Source organism: Delphinus delphis, chromosome 7 (assembly GCF_949987515.2).
Source record: "Delphinus delphis chromosome 7, mDelDel1.2, whole genome shotgun sequence".
Taxonomy (NCBI): domain Eukaryota; kingdom Metazoa; phylum Chordata; class Mammalia; order Artiodactyla; family Delphinidae; genus Delphinus; species Delphinus delphis.
This window is the reverse complement of record NC_082689.1, coordinates 38351388-38374773: the sequence shown is the minus strand read 5'-3', so window position 1 is coordinate 38374773 and position 23386 is coordinate 38351388. Positions and strand designations below refer to the sequence as shown.

The following is a 23386-nucleotide window of genomic DNA, read 5'->3' as shown; positions in this document are numbered from 1 at the left end:
CATAACTGTCATTTCTTTTTAAAACCAGACTGTAAAATATATGAACCAAATCAGAGTATTAACAGTGATGAGTATCATCAGAACTGAGCAGTTATTTACATGAGGAAATAAAATCATTTTTCAAATAAATATTTTCTAAACCTCTTTATGACTTTATGACTGAGTTGTATGTTTAGATAGATGCTGGGAATAAAGGGATGAGTTTTACCTGCACTCAGAAGAAACATTCAGACTTTGAGGTAATTGGGGAAGGAGTTTTTCTGTTCTTCATAATCTGCAAATGCAGAAGCAATAAGTTCTGATTGGAAAGAGAGAGGTCCGGGATTCTCATTCATGGAGGAAATATTTGAAAACATTCCAAGATCAAGACCTCTTCCTTTAAAATATGCCTGAAGGGTTCTGAAAAACTGAAGAAAGAAAGAAAATGTTCAGTGTCATTTATCATTTAAACACTCCAAATACTCAAAGATGAGTATTTTTCCCCTCTCATTTCCCCCCAAATTGACTTTAGAGCTAACCCAGGAGGCAGGAGGTGGAAAACTCCGAAACACAAGCTGTGGCTCCTTCTCCCCTTCCCCCTCCTTTCTACCTGACATTTCAACTCTAAACAAAGATAATTCACCATTCTTGAATATCAATTATTTAACAGCCCACAGTGAGAAGATTCATTGGCCATCTCTGAGTACTGAAGTCAGAGATGAAACTGAACTCCACGGTGATCAGAGCTCAGGTGTCTCCTCTCTGATTGATGGTGAGATAGATCCCACTCACCTCAGACGTGGGGTTTTCAGCTGTGTATTCTGTGAATACACAGAAGCTGTGCAAAGTGCTCTTTGATTGTTTTAATCCTATATTGGTATATTTCACATCATTTTCTTTAGAAAAACTTTATTTTGAAATCGTAATGTCATCATGTTTACTGTATTTGGCATATTTTTAAAAGAGAAGTTTTACTGGTATTTTGAATTCTATTTCCTAGATAACGTTATGTTGAAAAGAATGCCTAGCAAATTGAAAAGAATGCAGGTCGACTTTCAGTTTTTGCAATGGAGCTTTGCAAGTATTGGTTATGTGAGAATCTGTTTTGTTATCAGTTCAACCTAAGCTGTGCAAAACGTAATTCCCTGGTACGCTCTTGATTCTGTATATATCAATATATTAGAAATTAAGGCTATGAAGTCAATGTGTATATAATATTTACAAATGTAATGTGCTATGTGTGTATAAAGTCATTTCTAAATATAAATTTGTTTCTCCGTACAGAAACAAGTGTAAATTGGCTAGAACACCGGCCACTAGGCTAGCAAAATTCTTCTCTGGTCCTGCTGGGGAATCTTCTCAGCCCTTGGCAGCCTCCTCTCCACCGTGCTCTAGCAGAGTGCAGTGTGCATAACTCCAAGGAGGTGCCAATTTCACCCTGCAGCCTGGCATGTCCCAGTGGCTGTTCTTACCAGATCTCGGTTTCTAGGATTGTTGAGGGGCTTCTATTTTTCTTCATTTCTCAACACGGCTCCATGCACAAGCCCAAGTTGCACCAGGGCAACAGCCAGCAGCAGGGGTGCTTTGGGCATTGTGGAAGGAAGCTGAGTGAAAGGAAGGACCAGGGAAATGTCAATGGCCAGAGAGAGAGAGATAGAGGAGGGAGAGAGAGGAGAAGGGAGGGCAAAAGTAGAAAAGAGAAAGAGGAAACATTTTTAAAGGGAGACAAGGAAGAAGAAATAGTATATTGGTTCACCTGAATTTTGCAGCCCTCTTTTTTTCCACATTCATTTCTTACTGAACCCCCCTAAAACTAATTATTAGCTTAAAAGAGTCCATGATAAGGAGAATGTTATACAGTGATAAACAAAGCAATTATGAATACAACCTAGAAAGTGAGTATGCCTTTTCATCTGAAAAAAATTGCACTTTGTTGTCTCCAAAGAAACTGCAATTCTTAACAATAACAACAAAAAAAGAAAAAACAACCAATCTTAAATTACTTTAAGTGTTAAGACAGCAGTCTTAAAAAAAAGAGAGAGAGAAAAGAAAAAAATATACAGCCCGAACTGAAAGATGCACCTTACACACAGGTTTGAGACAGACACACACCACACCAGTGTAAGTAGAGATTGTATCCCACCCCAAGGTGTGAAATGGAAATGAAACACACAGAAAGAGCTAACAGAGCTTACCAGGAGTTTGGTTTTGCCTGGCCCTGGTTGTTTACCCTGCCTACAATCTGCAAGGCGATTCATGGCTACTTATAACCAGTGGATCGGCTGCAGGTGGGAGTCATTGATGTGAGCGGGGGTGGAGGGCTCAAAAATAATGATTCCATTTTCATCCACAGCACAAAGACCCTTGAGAATCACATCTTCAGGCTTCTTCAGGGTAAACAGTGAAGCTATTTGTCCTAAATACAGCAGACTCTCCTCCAACCACTGAACATTTCATTTGGATGTTATAGAACACACAAGGCACTTCCACACGGCAAAATGGCTTTCTCCTTTTTCACTTTTAAGAGAAGGTATATACACAGCGGCTGGGAATATGATAATGATTATCCCACCTAATAGAATGCTCTTTTGGAGCTATCAGCCTTTCAAATTAATCACATTTTTTTAAACAGAAAATTCTATTTCAAGAGACAAAATTGCTCTTCGTGACCCATACCTTATATTTCTTCTTAGAATCTCAAGAAGCTTTACAAGTTTTAAATAGTGGTATGGTTAATCATAATACCCTTTCAAAATAGAGCAAAAAGATAGCACACGTTTTGTGGAAGAAAGAAAACTTACCTCACCTATAGCATCCCCTTCCTAAATAAATGCCTTCCGCAGAAAATGGAAGGGTTGAGAAATTGGACTTGACGAACTGAAGTTGCTTTGGTTCCAATAGTTCAGAACAATCCAGAACAAGCTCTTTGTTGAGAAGGCTAGTAATCTGGACCGGAAATTAGAATACCTGGCTACAATCTCAGTCTTGCCATTTTGACCTTCGGAGGGTCATCGTGACCTTCATTTATTCACGCCTTTGTTTATTCAACAAACTTTTACTGAGTGCCTACTATGTGCCAGGCACAGCACAAGGCGTTGGGGATAAAATAGTAAGAATAATAGATTCCCTGCCCTCATGGAATTAACAGATTAGTGGGCAAGACAGACGTTAATCAAACCATTATATAACAAAGTGTATAAATATCAATGATGATAATTTCTATTGAGATTATGGCACTATGACAGGGTAGAAGAGGTGGATTCGATGCAGTCTCAGGGATCAGGTAAGGCTTCTGTGAAGAAGTGACCTTATATCTGGTAGATGAGTAGAGTTACCTAGGCAACCTAGGGAGGACAGAGGGAGAAGAGGTTCAGACAAGGTGAACAACTGTACTAGACCTTGTGGCTGGAAGGAACATGGCAAATTAATGCAACTGAAATTAAGTCAGTATCTGAGGAGTATAAGGAGCAAGGTGGGGGGCTGATGCAATTTGGGCCTTTAGAGGTAGTCAGATTATGATCTTTGTGCTGCAAACAATGCTAACTGATTGGAAAGTTTTAAGCATCCAAGCGACTTGATAACAGACTTGCAATTTTAAAAAGCTATTCTGGTTGCACTGTTGGAGGACAGACTGAGCTAGAAAAGAGGGAGACCAGTTAGGTGGCTACTGCAATAGTCAGGCAGGACAAGATGTTAACTTGGATTAGGGTGGTAGCACAGATGCAGAGTTGTGGATGGATCTGAGAGATATTTAGAAGGTACTGATAATGTACTGGATACTATGGGAGGCAGAGCTAAGGGGAAGAGAGTTTCAAGGCCAATCCCTAGGTCTCAGGATTATGCAGCTGAGCAGACTACAGTGCCATTAGCTGACATATCAAACACCGGCATGAGGAGATGAGGCTCATGGGTTCCAGGTGGGACACGTTGAATTTGAGGAGCCTTGGAGATCTCCAAGTGGGGATGGGGAGTATACAATTGGATACACAGGCCTGAAGCTCAGAGGAGAGGTCTGGAAAGGAGATGTAACTATGGGGGTTGTAAATATGGCATGGAAAGGATGAGATTACCTCAGTGAAGATTAGCAAATGAGAAGAAAAGGTGACGTAGGACTTGAGCTTTGAGAAATTTTAACATGAACCAGCCCTAAACCAGAATCTATAGGAAGGAGACCCTGGAGGTAGGGGGAAAACCAGGAGAGGATGGGAGCAAGAGAAGAAAATGTTTCAAGAAGGGACAAATTGGGTAAATGAGGACTTAAAAGGATCCATAGAGCATTAGAGATATTTGGGTAGATGGAGGTGAAGGTCAGATTAGAAGGGACTTGATAGACAGGAAAGAGAGAATGAATCCATCAAGCTCTTGAGAAGTTTGCCTGTGTGTGTGGGGGCGGGGGGAAGGTGTTTATTTTATTGTTAAGACTTCAGTCTGTTTAAATGTCAGTGGTCATTGCTTTCTTTAACCTAACTATGCACATTTGCCTACAATCACATCTCAAAGTTTTCTCCTATATTTTCTTCTAGAAGCTTTATAGTTTAGCTTTTACATTTAGGTTTATGATTCATCTCGTTAGTTTTGTATATGATGTGAGGAAGGTTCCAGGCTTATTTTTTTTTCCCATATAAGTATCCAGGCACTCCAGAACTGTATGTTGAAAAGATTTTCTTTTCCCATTGGAATGTTTTGGCACTTTTGTCAATAATCAATTGACCATAAACACATGGGTTTATTTTTGAACTCTTTGTTCTGTTCCACTGATGTACTTACTACTTATCTATCCCTTTGCCAATACCACACTGTCTTGATTACCATAGCTTTATAGTAAGTCTTGAAGTCACGTATTGGTGTGATTCTTTTCCAAAATTGTTGTGACTATTTGAAATTGTTTGCTTTTCTATATACATTTTAGAATCAGCTTGTAGAGTTTTAGAAAAATAGCCTGCTGGAATTTTTATTGAGATTGTATTTAATATATATATCATTTTGGAGAAAAATGACATCTTAAAAATAGTGAGTCTTCCTATCAATGAATATTATCTCTCTTTATCTTAGGGCTTTAAAATTTTCTCTAAGCAATATTTTGTAGTTTTTGGTGGAGAGAACTTGTAAATATTTTTATTTATTCCTAAGTATCTTATAAATGGCATTTTATAAAAATTATTTTACAGTTGTTTGATATTTGAATATGGAAAATATTTTTTGTATATTGACCTTAAATTCTGTGACCATACCAGTCCTAGTAGTTGATTTATATATTCCTGAGGGCTTTTATAAAGTACTGGATTTGATTTGCTGGTATTTCATTAAGACCTTTCACATTTATGTTAACAAGGAATGTTGGCCAGTAACTTTTTGTAATTTCTTTGTCATGCTTTGATATCAGGCTGTGCTTGCCTCATAACATGATTTGGGAAGCGATCCCTCCTCTTTTATTTTCCAAAAGAGTTGTCAACATCGGTGTTACCCGATGTTCAACAGAATTAAAACTTCAATACAATTCACCACTGAAATAAACTGGGCCTGGAGTTTTCTTTGTGGGAAGCTTTACTTTTTCTAAGTCAGGTTTATTAGCATGTAACTTATATATCCTTTTTAGTAAAAAGTTCCACAAATTTTGTATAGCTATGTAACCACCATCACAATCAAGATTTAGAACATTTCCGTCACCCCCAAAATTCTCCTCAAGCCCCTTTGGAGTCAGTTCCCCTGTAACCACTCTCATGTTTTCTGTCACTACAGTTTTTCCTTTTTCTCTCACATAAGTAGAATCACACAATATGGCATGTGAGCATACTGAACTTAAGAGTCATCAATATTATTTCACATATCAGCTGTTCACTTCTTTTTACTTGCCAAGTAATATTCTATTTTATGGATGTGCCACAAATTTTCTATCCAGGCACCAGTTGACAGACACTTGGTTTGCTTCCAGTTTGGGGAAATTATTAACAAAGCTGCTATAAATATCTACATACAGGTCTTTGTTTTGACATAGGTTTTCACTTCTTTTGAGTAAACATATGGAAGTGGTATTGCTGGTTCATATGCTAAAGGTATGTTTCACTTTCTAAGAAATTGCCACACTCTTTTCTAAAGTGACATTCTCTTTTGCATTCCCACCAGCAATGTATGAGAATTCTAGTTGCTTCAAATCTTTACCAGTACTATTGCCAGTTTTTGACAATTTTTATTTTAGGCGTTGTGGTTATAATTAGCATTTTTCTAGTGACTATGTTGGGCATCTTTTCATGTACTTAGTTTGTCACCCATGTATCTTCTCTGGTGAAGTGTTTTAAGTATTTTGCTCATTATAAATTTAGTTGTTTTCTTGTTGGTGAATTTTGAAAATTCTTTATATATATTTTAGATACAAGTTCTTTATCAGATGTATGTTTGGTTTTCTCTCACGTGCAAATTGTGTTTTCATTTTCTTAACACTGTTTTTGAACAGTGTTGAAGTTTTTATTTTTGGTGAAGTCTAATTCATCAATTTTTGTCTTTTATGATTTGGGCTTTAAATATTTTAAAATTTCTATTTTAATTTCTCCATTGGCATTCTAGCTATACCTCTTTGAATTATTATTTTAATGGTTGCTTTAGGGATTATAATACGTAATCTTACACATAGGGAACCACAGGTAATAATACTTCAAAATTAGCTGGGGTCAATTGTAAAAAGAAAAACTTCAATTATTTCTTAAAGTTTTTCTAAATGTATTAATTTAGTAAATATAATAACTGGACCATAATTAAAATTTCTGTTATATAAAACTCCAATATATACAAAAGTAAGGAGAAAAGAATAATGCAAGTCCACGTATTTATCACTCAGCTTCAACAATTATCAACACATAGGCAATTTTGTTACAGACATAATTTTTGTTGTTGTTAAATCAGGATTTTGAATTATCTTGGGTCACTGTTATGATTACTCATTTGAAAAAATATTTAACAAATTTCTACCATGTAAAATATGCATTGCTAAGTGTGGGACTACAAATAGGTGTATGGAAAGGGACACGATCCCTGCCTGCTATGAGCAAACAATCTATATGGAGAAACAGCATGGTGTGGTGGTTTCAGAACCAAATTTAACCATGTTCAAAACTGGACTCTGCCATTCTCCTGGGCAAATATTAATCTCTCTGCACCTCAATTTCCTCATCTGTGAAGTAACCCTACTTTGCAGTGTTGTTTTAAGATTTAGAAATGATACGTATAAAGGGCACCTGCCATGTAGATGCTAAATGTCACCATTATTAAGAACTGCACATAATGTGACCTAACGTGATTCCCATAGGATATGAAACTATGACAGCAAGTGCTAGAAGTAGGGATAAGATTAGTCCTGACTGGCAATTGGTAGATTTTTACGGAGAAAATTTTGACAGCAAGGATGTGGGAAGAAGTTCTTGAGCAAAGGCAGTGAAGTAGCAAAAGGAAGACAAAGGAGATGCAGTAGCCAAGTTTGCATGTGTGGCAGACTTGGCTCATTGTTTCCTTTTATCCCTTTTGTTATGGGCGGAATTGTATTCCCCTCCCCCCAAAGTTCCATATGTTGAAGTCCTAACCCCCTATCAGCTGGCACATTGATCTTGGACTTCTCAGCCTCCAGAACTTGAAGAAATAAATTTCTGTTGCTTAAGCCACGGAGTCTGTGGAATCCTATTATAGCAGCCCAAGAAATACACCTTTCTTCTTAGATGTTGTTTAGGGTAGCACAAACCCAGCTTAAAAACTTGATTCCACCATCTCCCTTGCATTTCTTTAGTGGTGATGCAATATTATTCTGGCCTGTGAGCTGTAAATGGAAGTCCCTGAGAGTGGGAAAGGGAGAGGAGAGGGAGAATCCTTTCCAAATAAAAGGCAAAATTCCTTTTGCTCCTTTCCCCTCCTTCCTGGAATGGAAATATCATGCAGCCACGGTCTTGTTATGAAAGCCACACATTAAGGATGGAGAACAAATGCGATAGAAGGAACTCTGGTTCTTGATGACTTCATGGAGTCTTATCCTGGACCTTCTACCTGAAAATTTGATTGTTTTAGCAACTATTTCTCAGGCTTCCTGTTTCTTGCAAACTAATCCTAACTGAAACAGCCTGTGTGGGGAGGAGATGGGTGTCTTTAGGAAACGGTAGGAGAGAAGGCTGGAAATGGATCAAACTGTCAAGGAGTTCAGACTGTTTCCTATCAAACATGGGGGAAGATTAAAAGGTTTTGAAAAAGAGAGTGATAATGCTAAATTGCTGTTTAAAAAAGGATTAATGGGAATATGCAGGAGAAAAAGGAAGAGGGTGAGACAATGAGAAGATCACTTGTGAAGCTGCTGCAAAATTAGGAATACTAGTAATGATGGTCTGAATTAGGGTGGGAGTCAGCAAAGAGTGAACTAATGTAAGGGTGGCCCTAAAGGGCTGGACTCTTTAGGGCCTGTGGTATGCAAGGAGGAACTAGATGGTAAGCAAAGGAGACATGATCAAAATGAATGGAGGTTCAACTTTAGTAGCTGGAGGATTTAAGAGAAATTTGGAAACTGAAAGTTGTTAATTAGGGAGGGAGAGAAATCATAAGGTTAAATTTCAACAATGAGTTGCAACTGAATTTGTTTAGTTTGGAGGAAACTAGAGATTGGAGAGCTGGAAGAAAGCACCTATCATTTCTTGTACACAAAGGTGTCAGATGCATTTGGTTCATTAACTCATTTAATGGTAATATTTAAGATAATATTATGGTCACAATTTATGGATGAGGATACAGTCTCAGGGAGGCTAAATACCTTACCACTGATTCAGAAATACTTAGATATGGAACTGAGGGAGCAAGTCTGTCTGACTTGCTGAATCATCAACCAAGAATATAACACTGAAGCCACAGATGAAATCTCTAAGGGAAAATATAGAAAGAGTAATAAGGAAAGCTGTGGGCATATCATTGGAAACATTTTTTTCCAAAGCAAAAGGAGTAAGTAGTATGGTCAGAAAAGATTTTCAGAGAGTAGGAAGTGAACTAGTATTGATAATTACATATAGCAGAACTCAGACAGTCTGGTTTGAATTCTACTATGGGCAAACTGCTCAATTTCTCTGAGACTATTTCTTTTCTTGTAATGGAGGATAATAATCCTCCCTCTAAAGGTTTTTATGGAGAATGAAATGAGAAACTGAACGTGAATGTGCCTGGCATGGATTCTGGTACAATAGGTACTTAGTGAATGTCTGCTGAAAGAATAAAGTATAGGTGACAAGGTGGTCTGTAGAAACCCCACAATATGGTCTAGAATGTTTTTATTGAAAGAAATTGCTTATACTTTTCAGTTTTTCTATGATTTGTTTCTTTTCTTTCAAAGTTGAATTAAAGAGTATATTTCTGATTAAGGATTCCAGTTAGTTGCATTTTGGCACCTAAAGATCCTACTGCATTTTAGTCTCACTGGAACAATAAAAAAAAGTTAATTTAAAACTATAAGGTACTGCAACAAGACGAAGAAAGAACAAAATGGAGATTCAGAAAATCCATTCTCCACTTGGTCCGCCGTAGTTAAGGTACCTAGGATCTTGGGAAAAATGAAAATTAAGATAGGCCATTGGCTGGCAGCAACTTAAGACATTTTGGTTGTGTTCATAATATGCTACACACAGGGAGTCAGGCAAGGTCCCACGTCAAATCTAACACAGAAAGAGGCTTGTCTACCACATCCAATTAGTTGCTAACCCCTAAAGAGTCCCCTTACATTGTTTCACTCTTTTTTTGGCTCCCAACCTAGTTTAAATCATCATTACTAGTATTCCAAATTTTGTAGCGGTTTGATAAATGATCTCCTTCTCCTCGTCTCACCTACTTCCCTTCTATCCTGCGTATTTTATTCCCATTAATTTTTTTACACACAAAGATTTTATAAACTTCAGTATCAGAAAAGAATTCCCCAATGCTGGCTCTACCAGTTTCATTCCTGTCTACCCTACCCAATAGATCACAGCTGAAGGACTGTAAGTCATGACATTTAAGGTGCCCTACTCAATTCCTTTGGTCATTAAATGTTTCTAACAGTAAGCCAGCTTGGAGCGAGGCGTTATTTCTGTACCCCAAGAAGGCTATCAGGGAAACAATGCCTCATGTATATTTTCATGTTTCCGCATGGTTTGGCTTCCTGAGCAAAGGAAATTGACATGATATAAAGACATGTCTCCTTTTCCCAGAAACATTTACTCTCCAGTGCTCTTCCTCCCCTTGCCTCCTGTTTGGTAGAGCCACACGCTTACATTCTATGGGAAGATGAAACCTGGAGCCGTCTGTTTACATTCGAAAAGACTGTAAAACATTTGTGAACAAAGGCTTTACTTCCTCTCTCAGGACGGGGACAGGGCAGCATGTAGCTTATATAAACTCCCAGATTTATAATTTCAGAGTTCCTTTCCTGTGGTGCAGAACAAAACAGAAAACCTCATTTGAACATTCAGGGTTCACCTGGCCCCCCTCACACTGCCCTCAAGGGGGAAGAATGGGGCAAGGGGAACTGCCATGGTTATTGCTTTAATAATAGTTGGTTCCTGATCCAGAAACCTCATTTTTTTGCTTTCAGGACAATATAAATATAGCTATTAAAACCTATTAAAGACAACCTCAAAGTCTTACAAAAATATATTCTAAACTAAGTTCCTTCAGAAGGGGGTTGTATGCATTCTAAGTGGTGTGCAAGGCAACATGTTGGGATGTGGGAGGAAAACAATTCATTTTCATGTTTTTAATCTAACAAATTAGCGTACCAGCATTTTATACATGAATTGATACCAATGCCCTTACTCAGCCTTCTTCATAGCTGATCATACAGAGAGCGTGAGATATATTCTGAGAGAAGAGTAGGAATTCTACAGTTTGTTGGAGGATGACAGGGCACCCCACTAGTTTTTTTCATTCACTTGTTTAAGCATATTGTGACATGGTAACATCTATGAGCCAGTTAAAATCCATGCATTATATTAAGTATTTATCATATTATCTAGTTTTAATTAACATAACTATCACAAAATGAATAAGCAGCTTAAAAATATACCTTACAAGACACTACTCCTTACAATAAAATTTGAAAATAATACCATTAATGCAAATCAACAAAAGAAAATTTACCAGTGTCTACACTTCTACTCTTTTGTCAGGCTCATTAAGCATTAAAAACAACAGGGACTTCCCTGGTGGTCCAGTGGTAAAGAATCCACCTTCCAATGCAGGGGACGTGGGTTAGATCCCTGGTCAGGGAACTGAGATCCCACGTGCCACGGGACTACCGAGCTTGCGTGCCTCAACTAGAGCCCACGCACTCTGGAACCAGTGCACCACAACTACAGAGCCCATGCGCCCTGGAGCCTGCCCACCACAACTAGAGAAGAGAAAACCCGCATGCCACAACTAGAGAGAAGCTCACGTGCCGCAGCGAAAGATCCCGCATGCTTCAACTAAGACCCAACACAGCCAAAAATAGATAAATAAATCTTAAAAAAAGAATTAAAAACAATAATTTAACCATATCTGATAAGTTATTCCTCTATTAAAATTACATATATTAATTACTATATACAATAAAATTATATGTAAAAGTTACATATAATTAAAGTTTACATATTATTATAGTAGTAGTATGTTTATGGGGGTAAAGTTCAAACGTTTTTAATGATAAGGGTGTGCAATCAAAAAAGTTTGGAGATCACTGTCCAAAACAATCATATTTCCTTTTACAGGAAATTTCCTTTTACACTGTGTGGATCTGTAATTTATATATGTAACTAAACCTTTTATTTATTCTACTTAAAAATTAGCTAGAACAAAGATTTTTTAAGTGCAGTGACTGTTACACATTCCTAGTTTAAAATACAACTATATTGCACACTTTGGTTTTCTAAAAAGAGTAAACCAAGTTCCTTTCTTAACTAAATTCCTTTTTTCTCCAGTAGGTCAAACGTTTTATAGAAAGGTTTTCTTCCTCTCTCCTCCATCCCTATCTTGTATCATTTTCTTAAGGGCAACCAACCATCTCTGTAACCACATAAAATACTGTTCTTTCCTGTAAGCCAGGGAACAAAAAGAGTGTGAATCATGAAGTTTCCTCTTCAAACACCTTCTAACTAAATATCTGCAATTCCAGAGTAAAAAGGCCTTTATTGTTTCAGTCAAATCTTACACTCCAGTCCCTAGATCATTCTAGCTGTTTTTCTCAACCTTCTATAATTCTTTCTTGATCAGAATGGCACAAATACTAAGGGTAAAAAGCATAATGATTGAATCTTTTTTAGCATGTGAACATACCTTATAGAACTATTTGATACTGAAGGATAGGCTGATTTACATACACGGATATTCAAATGAGCACACAACTGCAAAACCTGAAGATTTCCATTTACACAGTATACTACGATTTAAGCACATCTAGGAAGTCTAATGAAATTCAATTCTTTCTCCAAACATATTCAAGAGAAAAGCAAATCACCAGAAGTATTTTTAAAATTTCAATTTTAATATTTTATGTAATGTTGTTTGAGTTGATCATTACTCTTGACCTATACCCAGTATGAACTTATATCTATTAAGTACAGTAAAATGTTTCCATTCACTTGATAAGGTAAACTAGTCTACTATTCCTTAATTTCAGGCCATATCCAAGTTCTAACTGTTGGAAAGAAAACAATCTCTAAACTAATTATAATCTCACACACACACACACACACACACACACACACACACACACACTAACCCAGGGATGGGAGACTGTTTTCATCTCTAAGGGTTGTTTAAAATTCAGTCCAAGAATTGAGGGGCTTTTCTTTCCCTGAAATATTTTATATTTATCAGCTCTTTCAATTAAAACTATGGAATAATATTATTTAAGCACAGCAATTATGAAAAAGACTTTAGTTCCCTAATATTGCATGGTAGGCATACTTCTAAAATGGCCCCCAAGAGTCTCACTCTCTAGTGTATACATCTTGTATCATCCATGCCTCTTGAGTGTGAGCGGACAATGTGTATATGGGAATATGATGTTACCTTATATGGCAAAAAGGATTTTGCAGGTATAATTAAGGTTGACCTTGAGTTAATCAAAAGAGAAACTATCTAAGGTGGACCTGAGCTAACAAGAGACCTCTAAATCTGGGTCTAAAGGTCAGAGATAAAGGAAGTTGAAGAGATTCAAAATGTGAGAGGAATTCTCCTGCTGGTCTTGAAGGAGTAAACCAAACTTTAGTGGAGGGCTACACAGCAGGGAAAGACACAGGGAGCTAAGAAGCTGACAGCCAGCAAGAAAACAGGAACCTCCACCTGTAACAACCTGAATGAGTCCAGATGGGCCTGCAGTCCTGTTACCTTGATTCCAGAAGTGTGATTCTGAGCAGAGAATCCAGCTGGTCTGTGCCCAGACTTCTGACCTACAGAACTGTGAGTAAATAAATAGGTGTTGTTTAAAGCTGTTAAATTTGTAATCTATCTATCTACCTACCTACCTATCTATCTATCTTACAGAAAGAAAGTGAAGATGAAGTGGGAATTGATTAAAGAAAAACTAGTGGGAAAGGCCTATGAGGCTTTCATGCTGTACACTCTAGTGGCCTCCACGTTGGGTGGTTTCAAGATAATCCTCTAAGTATCCAAGGAAAATATCAATATTAAAGCTTCTAGTTGTATATTTCTCATCTTTAAACATTTACCCTTTGGGGTATATTTAATAATATACACAATGTTAACACATGCAGATAATTTATAAATGTTCATATATTTAGAGATGCTGGTTAAAATAATTTAGAAAACACTGTTCTAATCAATGTGTAAGAAGACACTAACCCCTCAAAAGATGTCTTACCCCATTTGACTCCTGTCATCCATTCTATAATAAAGTTTAGATCTATACTAAATTCTCAAATTATGTAGTGTCACTTTAGTATCTTGTAATCCTAAAGACAGCCTTTCTAGTTGCTTCTAGGAGTTCTAACAAGTTAAATTTTATTGACTAAAGCAATGTTTGAGGCAGTTGTTAAAACAGAATCCCAGGTCTCCTCCCCACAGATCAAATTCAGTACTTCTAAGATGACCAGGGAATGTGTTTTCAAAAAATGTCTAAATTATTCTCGCGTAATTTGGGAAATGGGGCACCCAAGAATATATATTAAGTTAGCATAAGAAAAGTGGAAAGCATGGTCTCTGGGAGAAACATGACTGTGCAATTCTTTAAAATAGAACGTGAACCATAAAATGTCCATACAAATGCATATGGGAAGCTACAAGATATCAAGTTGGGAAATACTAGAAATTATCTTGCTTCCAATATTTACCTGTGATGTATCTTGTTTATCATGTCCCATGCTCAGGCGTTCAAACTTCTGAAATGCTAGACATGCTATAAAGAAATCATTTTAAGGGTTTTTCCTGAGATGGTATTGTGGAGTATGTGAACTGGTAAGCAATTCTGCACCACGTGTTCTTGTTCACCAAATTTATTGTTGAACATTCCGAACACCAGATTATGACAGATAAAAAAGAAAGCACCAAAAATTGCTACACATTAATACCTGAGTGGAGACTAAAGGCAAATATTCATCTATTAAACCCTACACCATAATGTTGAAACACAGATAAAAACATTCACAACACTCTACAGAGTACAATAAATAGCACTTTTTTGTGCATTACAACCAGTTAAATGTAATAAAGTTAATTATACAATAAAAAATACACACAAAATTACACATAAATGTATTTAGTATACCATACATTGTACAAAGTACTGGAGAAGATCATGCATGTTTAAAAAGAAAAATCTGCAAGGTGACAATCATTTTTCAGTATATACTATAGGACAAATTGTTTTTACTGTTAAGTATAATTACTATGCACTGCATTTTCTGGATGAGAGTAAAATTATTGATTTGCAAATAAATGATTACTGAGTCTGTCTCAGTAAAACACATAGTTTGTCCTCTATAAACTTTTAACTATAATATAGAAACTGATGCGAGTTGACAGCCATGTATTTTATTGTATTACATACACTTCCCCAAACTATTTCCATCTCAATTTGACCATGCTTTAAGGAAAGACATGTTTTCTTTTTACATGCTTTTAGAAAAACCTATATTTTTGTCTTTGATGGGAGGCAGTGGAGGTGAAATGAGAAGAAAGAAAAGTGTGGAGTTTATGTTCAAAATTGAAATTGAAAAATATACAAAAAACTTCTGAGATGCCACACAGAGATGTGGGCATCTTTTGGCCGAGACCATGAATGTCCTATGAATGGAATAATTTGTTTTGATAGAAATTGTATGTTATTTTAAATAAGCACAGTAAAAATGTCAGTCTTTACATTAAAAGAAAAACCCACAAAAATCTGAAGCCAGTTCTCTCTTGATACCTTAAAAATAATTAGGAAGGAAAAAGTAAGAGAAAATGTTTAAAAATATACATGAATGTGAGTTTATATTTAACTACTGAGAAATTATTATTGACTAAATTAACTTTATTTGATACACAAATACAAGCCTCAATAACCTGAGGAACAATAAGTACAGATTTTAGGGAAGAATTCATGTTTTTGATAGAGTATTCACTAAAAAGACAAGAAGTTACATTTGAAGATTAATTTTTCCATGTGTAATAAGTTCAGAAGTGCCAGCACCTTCTCCTAAAATAAATTTATTTTCAGAAACTTTAACCAAACTTGATTTTCTACACCTATGAAGTGTAAATCAATTTTAATCTGAAATGGGAACTGTGGAAACTAAAGGAGGCCTCTAGAGCAATAGTTCAGCAGATACTAAGGGAAATACTGATCAACTTTTATTTAAAATTTTTACTTCACCAACCTCAAAGAAAAGAATTTGGGGCCAATTTGAGAAGACCACATATAATAAATATATAGTTATAAAACTGCAGGGCATTCCTTCATCATTTTAAGGCACAGTCTGTTTTATCCCTAACAACTATAAGTTCAAGGTCACAGTGAAAATATGCATTCAATTTTGGTCTGGTTTCTCATGGGTATGTTGCTACATTTATAGTTAGTCATAAGTTTAAGAAATGGTAATACAATCACTTCAAAATAATATATCTAAGTCATTTTTACAGTTTTAAAAATGTAAATACACAATACAATTTCCTAATTTATATACACTAAAAATTGGATTTTTCCGCTTCCATAGTGGAGGCAGAGAAGATTATTTCTACCAATATTCAAACAAATACATTATCTGCTTATGTAGAAAGCATAGTTATGTTAAATACAGGCATCTCCTACTTAGGATAAAATTATTCAACAAAAAGGACAAACTCATTCCAAAAATAATGTTCACTGAATTTTAAGGTCTTGTATATCATCTTTTTATTAATAGCATCCATGTCCCTACCAGATAGTTGGATAAACTGTAACTAAATCAAGGCCAAACATTTTAATGTGTGGCTTTCTCTTCTGTCTCTTTACTTCCAGGGCTACTTATGCAAACTACATCAACATGACTGGGCAGAGAAACAGTTAAGTGACATTAAATTATGAGAAAAACCATAATATGAGGGACTGAAATTCCCTCTGAAAATTTCTGTAGGAGAGAAATTAAAGAATGTCAACCATATAAACACAACAGTTTCTGAATCTATCATATTTCTGCTTTCTCTCATGAGTACACTGACACATCAATGTTAACATTTTAGCATTAACATCTTGTTCTTATATTTTCCTTTAAGATGCATTTTACAATGTTTATTTCATTGTATTATGTTTAGTTCTAGTGGATAATTCTCGCCTATGAAACATGTGACTGTATAGACGGACTGAATGGAAACACATAGAAAACAATAGAAATTCCACAATAAACTTTCTATTACATAAATGGGAGACACCTGTACTAAAAATGATCTGGGCAACGGAATTTAAAGTTTTACAGAATGAATCTGAAGCAAGATTACCTAAATGATTTCTTCAACTAATTACTGAAAGATCATTATTGGGTAAACTAACTTTCACTCAATAAAACCAGAAAACACTATTCCAGAAATCAGAAAAAATATAATACACTATGCTCTAAGCTTTACATATTTTGAAAGAAAAATTAGGATATGGAATATAAGTTTTGATGATGTGTATTTAATATAAGTCCTAGAAGAAAAATACTGAAAAGATTATTTTTGCTTTAATCCCAATATCGTAAGAAAAGTTCATTGGCACAAATATCTGGAGGTATTTTACAGTTTCATTTAGCTTTGGTGGCAAAGTGTGTTTTTGCTAACCATATGAAAACAGTTCTATTTTCCAATGTAGAGTTTTATGCTAAAAAAAATTCAAACGCATCTTTTTTTTCCTAAAAAAGGGATGTAAAAAGTCCAATATGAAACAAAACAAGTGCAACATGAAATACAAAATATGCCTAACACTTAGGCTTTTGAACAGTTAATAGTTCTATGCTTTGTCTATAAATTTTTACTAGTAACATTTCTACTATATAAATACTAAAAACCAAGATAATACTGAAAAAAATAGCATATGAACCTTACAAAAATGGTTAGGTTTAGATTTCCTAAACTAAGATTAATGTTCCAATATGCAAACAAATTTACACTAACTAATAAAACTACATCAACAGATTCAGTTTTTCATAAGTGTTCAAAGTTACAATGTACAGAATGAGTACAGAATAAATCTGACTCACATATATCAAGTCCTACACAAAGTCATCAGAAATTAACTGGTTACTTGGTATTTTAAAACATAGTCATTTTTGGCAATGTAATATGCCAAACACTTTTAGAAAGTACTGTATTTGATTTAAAATTTTTCAACTACAGACAATGAAATCAAGATGTAGCTCAGAATATCACCTAACTTTTGAAAGCAACATTACCAATTCAGGGGTACTGTTACATTTCTACTGTAAATTAAATAACAGTTTATTCTCACTATTTGCAAATTTTATTCCATTCTTAAGACTAAGTTATTAATTATAAAATTCAGTCGTCTGTATTCATAATATAATTTATTTATCAAAAATGTGAATTCTTGAGCATTTAAGAGTATACATACTCGGATTTGGATTACGGGTCTGACTTTTCTTTCCTATTATCCTTATTAAAAGTAAAGAATGGGGCTTCCCTGGTGGCACAGTGGTTGAGAGTCCGCCTGCCGATGCAGGGGACATGGGTTCGTGCCCCGGTCCGGGAAGATCCTACATGCCGCGGAGCGGCTGGGCCCGTGAGCCATGGCCGCTGAGCCTGCGCGTCCGGAGCCTGTGCTCCACAACGGGAGAGGCCACAACAGTGAGAGGCCCGCGTACCGCAAAAAAAAAAAAAAAAAAAGAAGGAAAGAATGTGAGTAGCCTCATAAACTTTCTATTTCCTCAGGCTGTTAAAATATATTGTGAAATAATGCATGATTAATAATGTGTAAGTAAAAGTTCATTATAGAACTTGAAATGTTCTTTGTTCAAAAAGACTGAAATAAAATTTCAGCTCCCAATCATCTTACTATTTTGTAATAGTATTTTCTACATTTACCTTATGTGGCAAGAAGTTTTCTGTCTGAGTCTAATTTCATAATACAAAGATACTTTTATTGCTTCCTTTTTCCTGGGGAGTGCTATACTCTCCAAATTGACCCCCCCCAAAAAAAAACTACACAAGGTAACTTGTTTCCTGTAATTTCACAAATCTAAAACACAGAGAAGGGCTTCCCTGGTGGCGCAGTGGTTAAGAATCCGCCTGCCAATGCAGGGGACAGAGGTTCGATCCCTAGTCCGGGAAGATCCCACATGCCGCACAGCAACTAAGCCCGTGTGCCACAACTACTGAGCCTGCGCTCTAGAGCCTGTGAGCCACAACTACTGAAGCCTGCGTGCCTAGAGCCCATGAGCCACAAGTACTGAAGCCTGTGTGCCTAGAGCCCGTGCTCTGCAACAAGAGAAGTCACTGCAATGAGAAGCCCATGCACCGCAACAGAGAGTAGCCCCCACTCGCTGCAACTACAGAAAGCCCGCACATAGCAACAAAGACCCAACGCAACCAAAAATAAATAAATAAAACAAATTTATAAAAATAAAACACAGAGAAAAAAGTGATGATGAAATGTAATCAACAAATGCCTTAGTCGTAGAAGGTCTCAACACATTAAAAAAATTTTTCCCAACTGATTTTCATAACAAGTTCCTAAAAAATTGCAAATGCAGCACTGTAAGGTTTTGCACTAAACCTCATAATAAAGCAAGATACTACACTAATTTAGACCTAACGCTTAAGATGAAAATACAGGCTAATTGAATTGTCCGGGGATTTGGGAATCAACAGCCCTAGTTTATCTCATCATCTTTGTGCTTACCCTATTTCCCCAGAGCTCTCAAGAATAAACTGAAAATTGAGTTTTACCTTTTACTGAGTTTTATTTCCCTTGACCACCTTCTGTAAGAGATGCTAATAAGCAGTGAGGTAAAAAGAATATGCTGTAAGTGAAAAGTCTGAAGAGTTTAGAAAAGAATGGGAACTAGATAATGAACAAATCAGACAACCTGCCTCATGTAAGTATGTGTGTGTGGCGGAAATGTGTACCATCTGCATGAGTGACAGGATAATCAACAACATTTACTAGGCCTACTATAGTTCTTTACTTCTTTTCCTTACTGTATAATCATGCAGATATTATAGTGTAGTTCAAACAAGAAAACGTATTCCATTATATACATCTGAATTTATCTGAGCAAAATATGAAAAAAAAATTAAAGATTAATTAACACATGATCAATATATATATATTGAAGAGACTCAAAATCAGTGTTAACCAGGCACAAATGTTGTGTTTTTTTAGGACTACTGTTTTAAATACTTTCATTCTGGTGACAACCAAGAAAAGAGCTAGCAGAACCTGTGTAATTTCCAACATGAAAAAGATAAAGAAAAGAGAGCATTGATGATTTCTATCATATTATCTGTTCCGAATTATAATAGTAGTAACTCCAGAGGACTCTTTAGAGACACTGCAAGTACTCACTGTTTGTCCTGTCCAGTCTATATTTGGTCTAGGTATCAACAATAGGATCCAGGAGTAATTTTTATAAGTTCAAAACTTATTCAAAACTCAAAAAAAATCTAAATAAAAATGTCATAACAATAGAGCTCAGAAGTTTGCTAAATTAGATAATCCCTAACTGCCAATGAACAATTTCATTTTCGGTAACATTTCTGATAAACCTGTGTTGTTTTGCCAGCTAATAATATAGATTGTAGGCATGGTTGAAATAATGTGAATTTAAAGACGAAGGACTTTTCTCTTCTCAAGTGACAGAAACATCAGTTTTGTTAATCTTCAGACAGAGCCTACTTTCTCATCTCTGGTAGTTATTTGGTTTTAAAGTGCATTAGGACTTGATGAAGACTCTGTCAAAACGTGTGTGTGTGTATACATATACTTATAATATTAAATATATGTAAAAAAACCCCAAACTACTGCTGTTTATAACACGTTTAATGAGAATCCTTTTTGTAGTCCTAAAATAAAATATTTTGTTGGAACAAATAAGACTTTAGGACTTGATGATAATGACACTCACATGAAATTATTTTCATGGAAACTAATGTGCCTAGTCTGCTGCTTTAAAAAGCTAATGTACTACTCACAAATGAGAAATTTAAGCTTGTTACGTTTTATTCATGAGCAGGAATGACTAAACAAGGAGACTTTAGATCATCTAAACACATTGATTATGGCTGTCAATAGAAGATTCAAATTAATGAATTTTCTTAAGTTCTGTATATGGACCTAAGTTCAAATTCAGAAATCGTTAAATGACATATTTAACCTGTAACTTGAAATACAACTACATATGGTTGAAAACTTGAAATACAACACCATATGTACAAAAGTTGTTATGAGTATATGTATAAGCTAAACCTAGGCAGATGTGTCCTTGTTTAAATACATATGTGGTATGCCATGGGAAAGTGCATATATAACCTGGTAAGTTCTCTTTCCTTCCAGGTTTGAACACACAAGTATTCTGTATTTTATCCCTTTTGCTGCTTCAATCAAACAAACAGCCTGGTATGCCTGCCATGTCTACTATGAGGTTATCACTTACTTTTAATGATCTCAGTAAGTGAAAATATGAATACTGAACATGAAGCTGGGAAAAACAACAATGGAATCAAACAAACTTAAAACTCTCATAGATGATAGCAAGACCATCTTCAACTGATGATAAAACAGCAAGAACCCGAAGAACAAATGAGAAAAGAAGTGAGGTAACCCTCTACAGGCAGTAAAGTGGGAGTAACCTTCTAATAGGCAGTAACAGCTGAGAGGCTGTAATGGAATCCAGATGCAATGGCACGTAAAATGAACCTGGTACTCTAGGACATCCCTGGGCACTAACAAGGACACAAGTTCACAGATACAACTGTGGAGCTACTGGGACGTAAGGACTACACTTGCAAGGTTTTGGGTATTTACAGCATACACATCTAAAGGAAGGGCTCTATCACTCAGGTATACCCCAGCCTTCAGTGAATCCTATCTTAAGGCGAAGATACCTAGCTCCATTACCTACTTCCAAAAAGTGAGCTGAAATCTGAAATGAAATATAAATATTACTCTCTATCTGTCAAATAGTAATCACCTTAGTAAATTAAGATTCCACTATTAAACCTAGTGGCTAAACAACTTATTCAGGTATTCATTGTTTATACTATTAATGGGGTAACAGTTTTTCCACTGTTATTCCATTAATAGTATAATTTTATACATTAATGTGGTACTGCACTTCATCATGCTGATTTTCTTTCCATAGTAGATAAAAACTGTGCAAATGTAGAGCTTCTTCTGACCACTGGAATTTAGTTATTTTAACAATCCACCATGACCCGAGGCACTTTTGACAACCACGGGGTCAGTGAATTGAATAAAATGGTACAGACTGAATGACTGAACTGCTCCAATGCCTATAAATAAGTATCTATGAAAATTTTCTTCAAATTTAGCAATACATCTCTTCAGTAGTCTCCTGATATTCACTAAGAATACAAAATAAGATTCTTATTTGAAAAGAACCAAGAAAATTTCATTGAGTTTTGAATTTGAATTACGTTTCCATTCGTCAATCCTGCTGGTTACCAAGAAAACATGTCTCCTTAGAATTTAAAGTTGTATTTTCATAGGTGTAAGAAAACAAAAGATCTATTTTGTTCACTATGGCTGCCCAAAACTGACTAAAGACTGTGGCTATTTCATTTCTGAGAAAGCAAACAGTTTAAATTTCATTAATCTTTTAAGACTTATTTTTCAACATGTATATTGTAGCAAAGTAACCCACTGTTCAGAAGAAAGTTTCATGAAATGAGAATACGTGAGGTGAGGATACAAACAGTGCTACATTTACTGAGTGTTTAGGAGAAGATCTTGGTATGGCCAATCAAGCAGACTAGCTGATATGCAGAGTCCTCAAAGACAGAGGTTACCATATCCTTTTACTGATTTTTCATAATGACTAGTACACAGATGTCATACCACAAAACAAAACCATGCTTCAACTACTTTCCTCAAGCATTACAAAACTAATTTCCTATTTTCAACATTGTAAAAATAGACTTGTCTTCTCCAAAGGATCTTGCTGCCCACACTGATGGATCTGTGTGTTCCCTCTTATTACTGGACCTAAAGGCATAACTGATCTTTATCGTTCCTTAAATCCAATCTTACATAAAGTTGCATAATGCATGGAGTAAAAGAGGAATGAAGACAAAGCATGGAACCCTGTATAAGTGTGCTGACCCAAAAGCAATCACACCAACAGCCAGAGGAAGTGGAAACTGTGAAGTAGTCTTCAACAATTTACTGTAAAGAGACAGAAATACACATTATAATGTAACATATATTGTGAACAAAAACTGAACATGTCAATCTTTTATACAGTTTTGAGAAAGTGTTCTAAGTGATTTTAGATAAAGTAATTTTTCGTATAATGAATTTAACTGTCCAAAATTTTTTAAAAGATCAATACAAGTCAATTTTGGCTAGAAAAGAGAAAAATATTCTAGTAAGTAAATAACCAGTTTGGTTTATTCTTTTAAATTTTAACCACAGAAAAATACTAGTTGGACTTTTATTTAGCAATGCTACCTCTAGAGATTTATCCTAATAAAAAAATCAATGTTTACTAAGATATAGCTACAGAAATATTTATTTTCATCCTATTTAATATCAGCAAAAAACTTCACCCAAATAAAAAAGGAAACATCTTTAATTCCTAATAGGAGCATGTAGGATAAGACACTATTTTTAAAAGAAAAATACTATCAGGAAAGGCTATCACCTTTTTACTCTGAAAACAGAGAAACTGAGGGGTTAAGAAACTTACCTAAGGACACAGAGCCTTAGATTGAAACCCCAGATCTGCCTGAC

General features: G+C 35.6%; 2 protein-coding genes across 3 annotated transcripts in view; both read right to left on the bottom strand.

Moving 5' to 3' along the window:
* Positions 1-227: 227 nt before the first annotated feature.
* On the bottom strand, positions 228-1616 carry C7H2orf66 (chromosome 7 C2orf66 homolog). The gene is given in 2 exon segments (XM_060015400.1): positions 228-407; positions 1452-1616. Coding segments are annotated over 2 exon segments (300 nt in total). The 5' UTR covers positions 1572-1616.
* Positions 1617-14543: 12927 nt separating this feature from the next.
* Positions 14544-23386, bottom strand: part of PGAP1 (post-GPI attachment to proteins inositol deacylase 1) — a 74352-nt gene continuing 65509 nt past the window's right edge. For both annotated transcript variants that reach the window (XM_060016373.1, XM_060016375.1), the window contains one exon: positions 14544-22819. In XM_060016373.1, the coding sequence (XP_059872356.1) occupies positions 22681-22819 (139 nt within the window). In that variant the 3' untranslated portion in view covers positions 14544-22680. The remainder of the gene's footprint in view (positions 22820-23386) is intronic.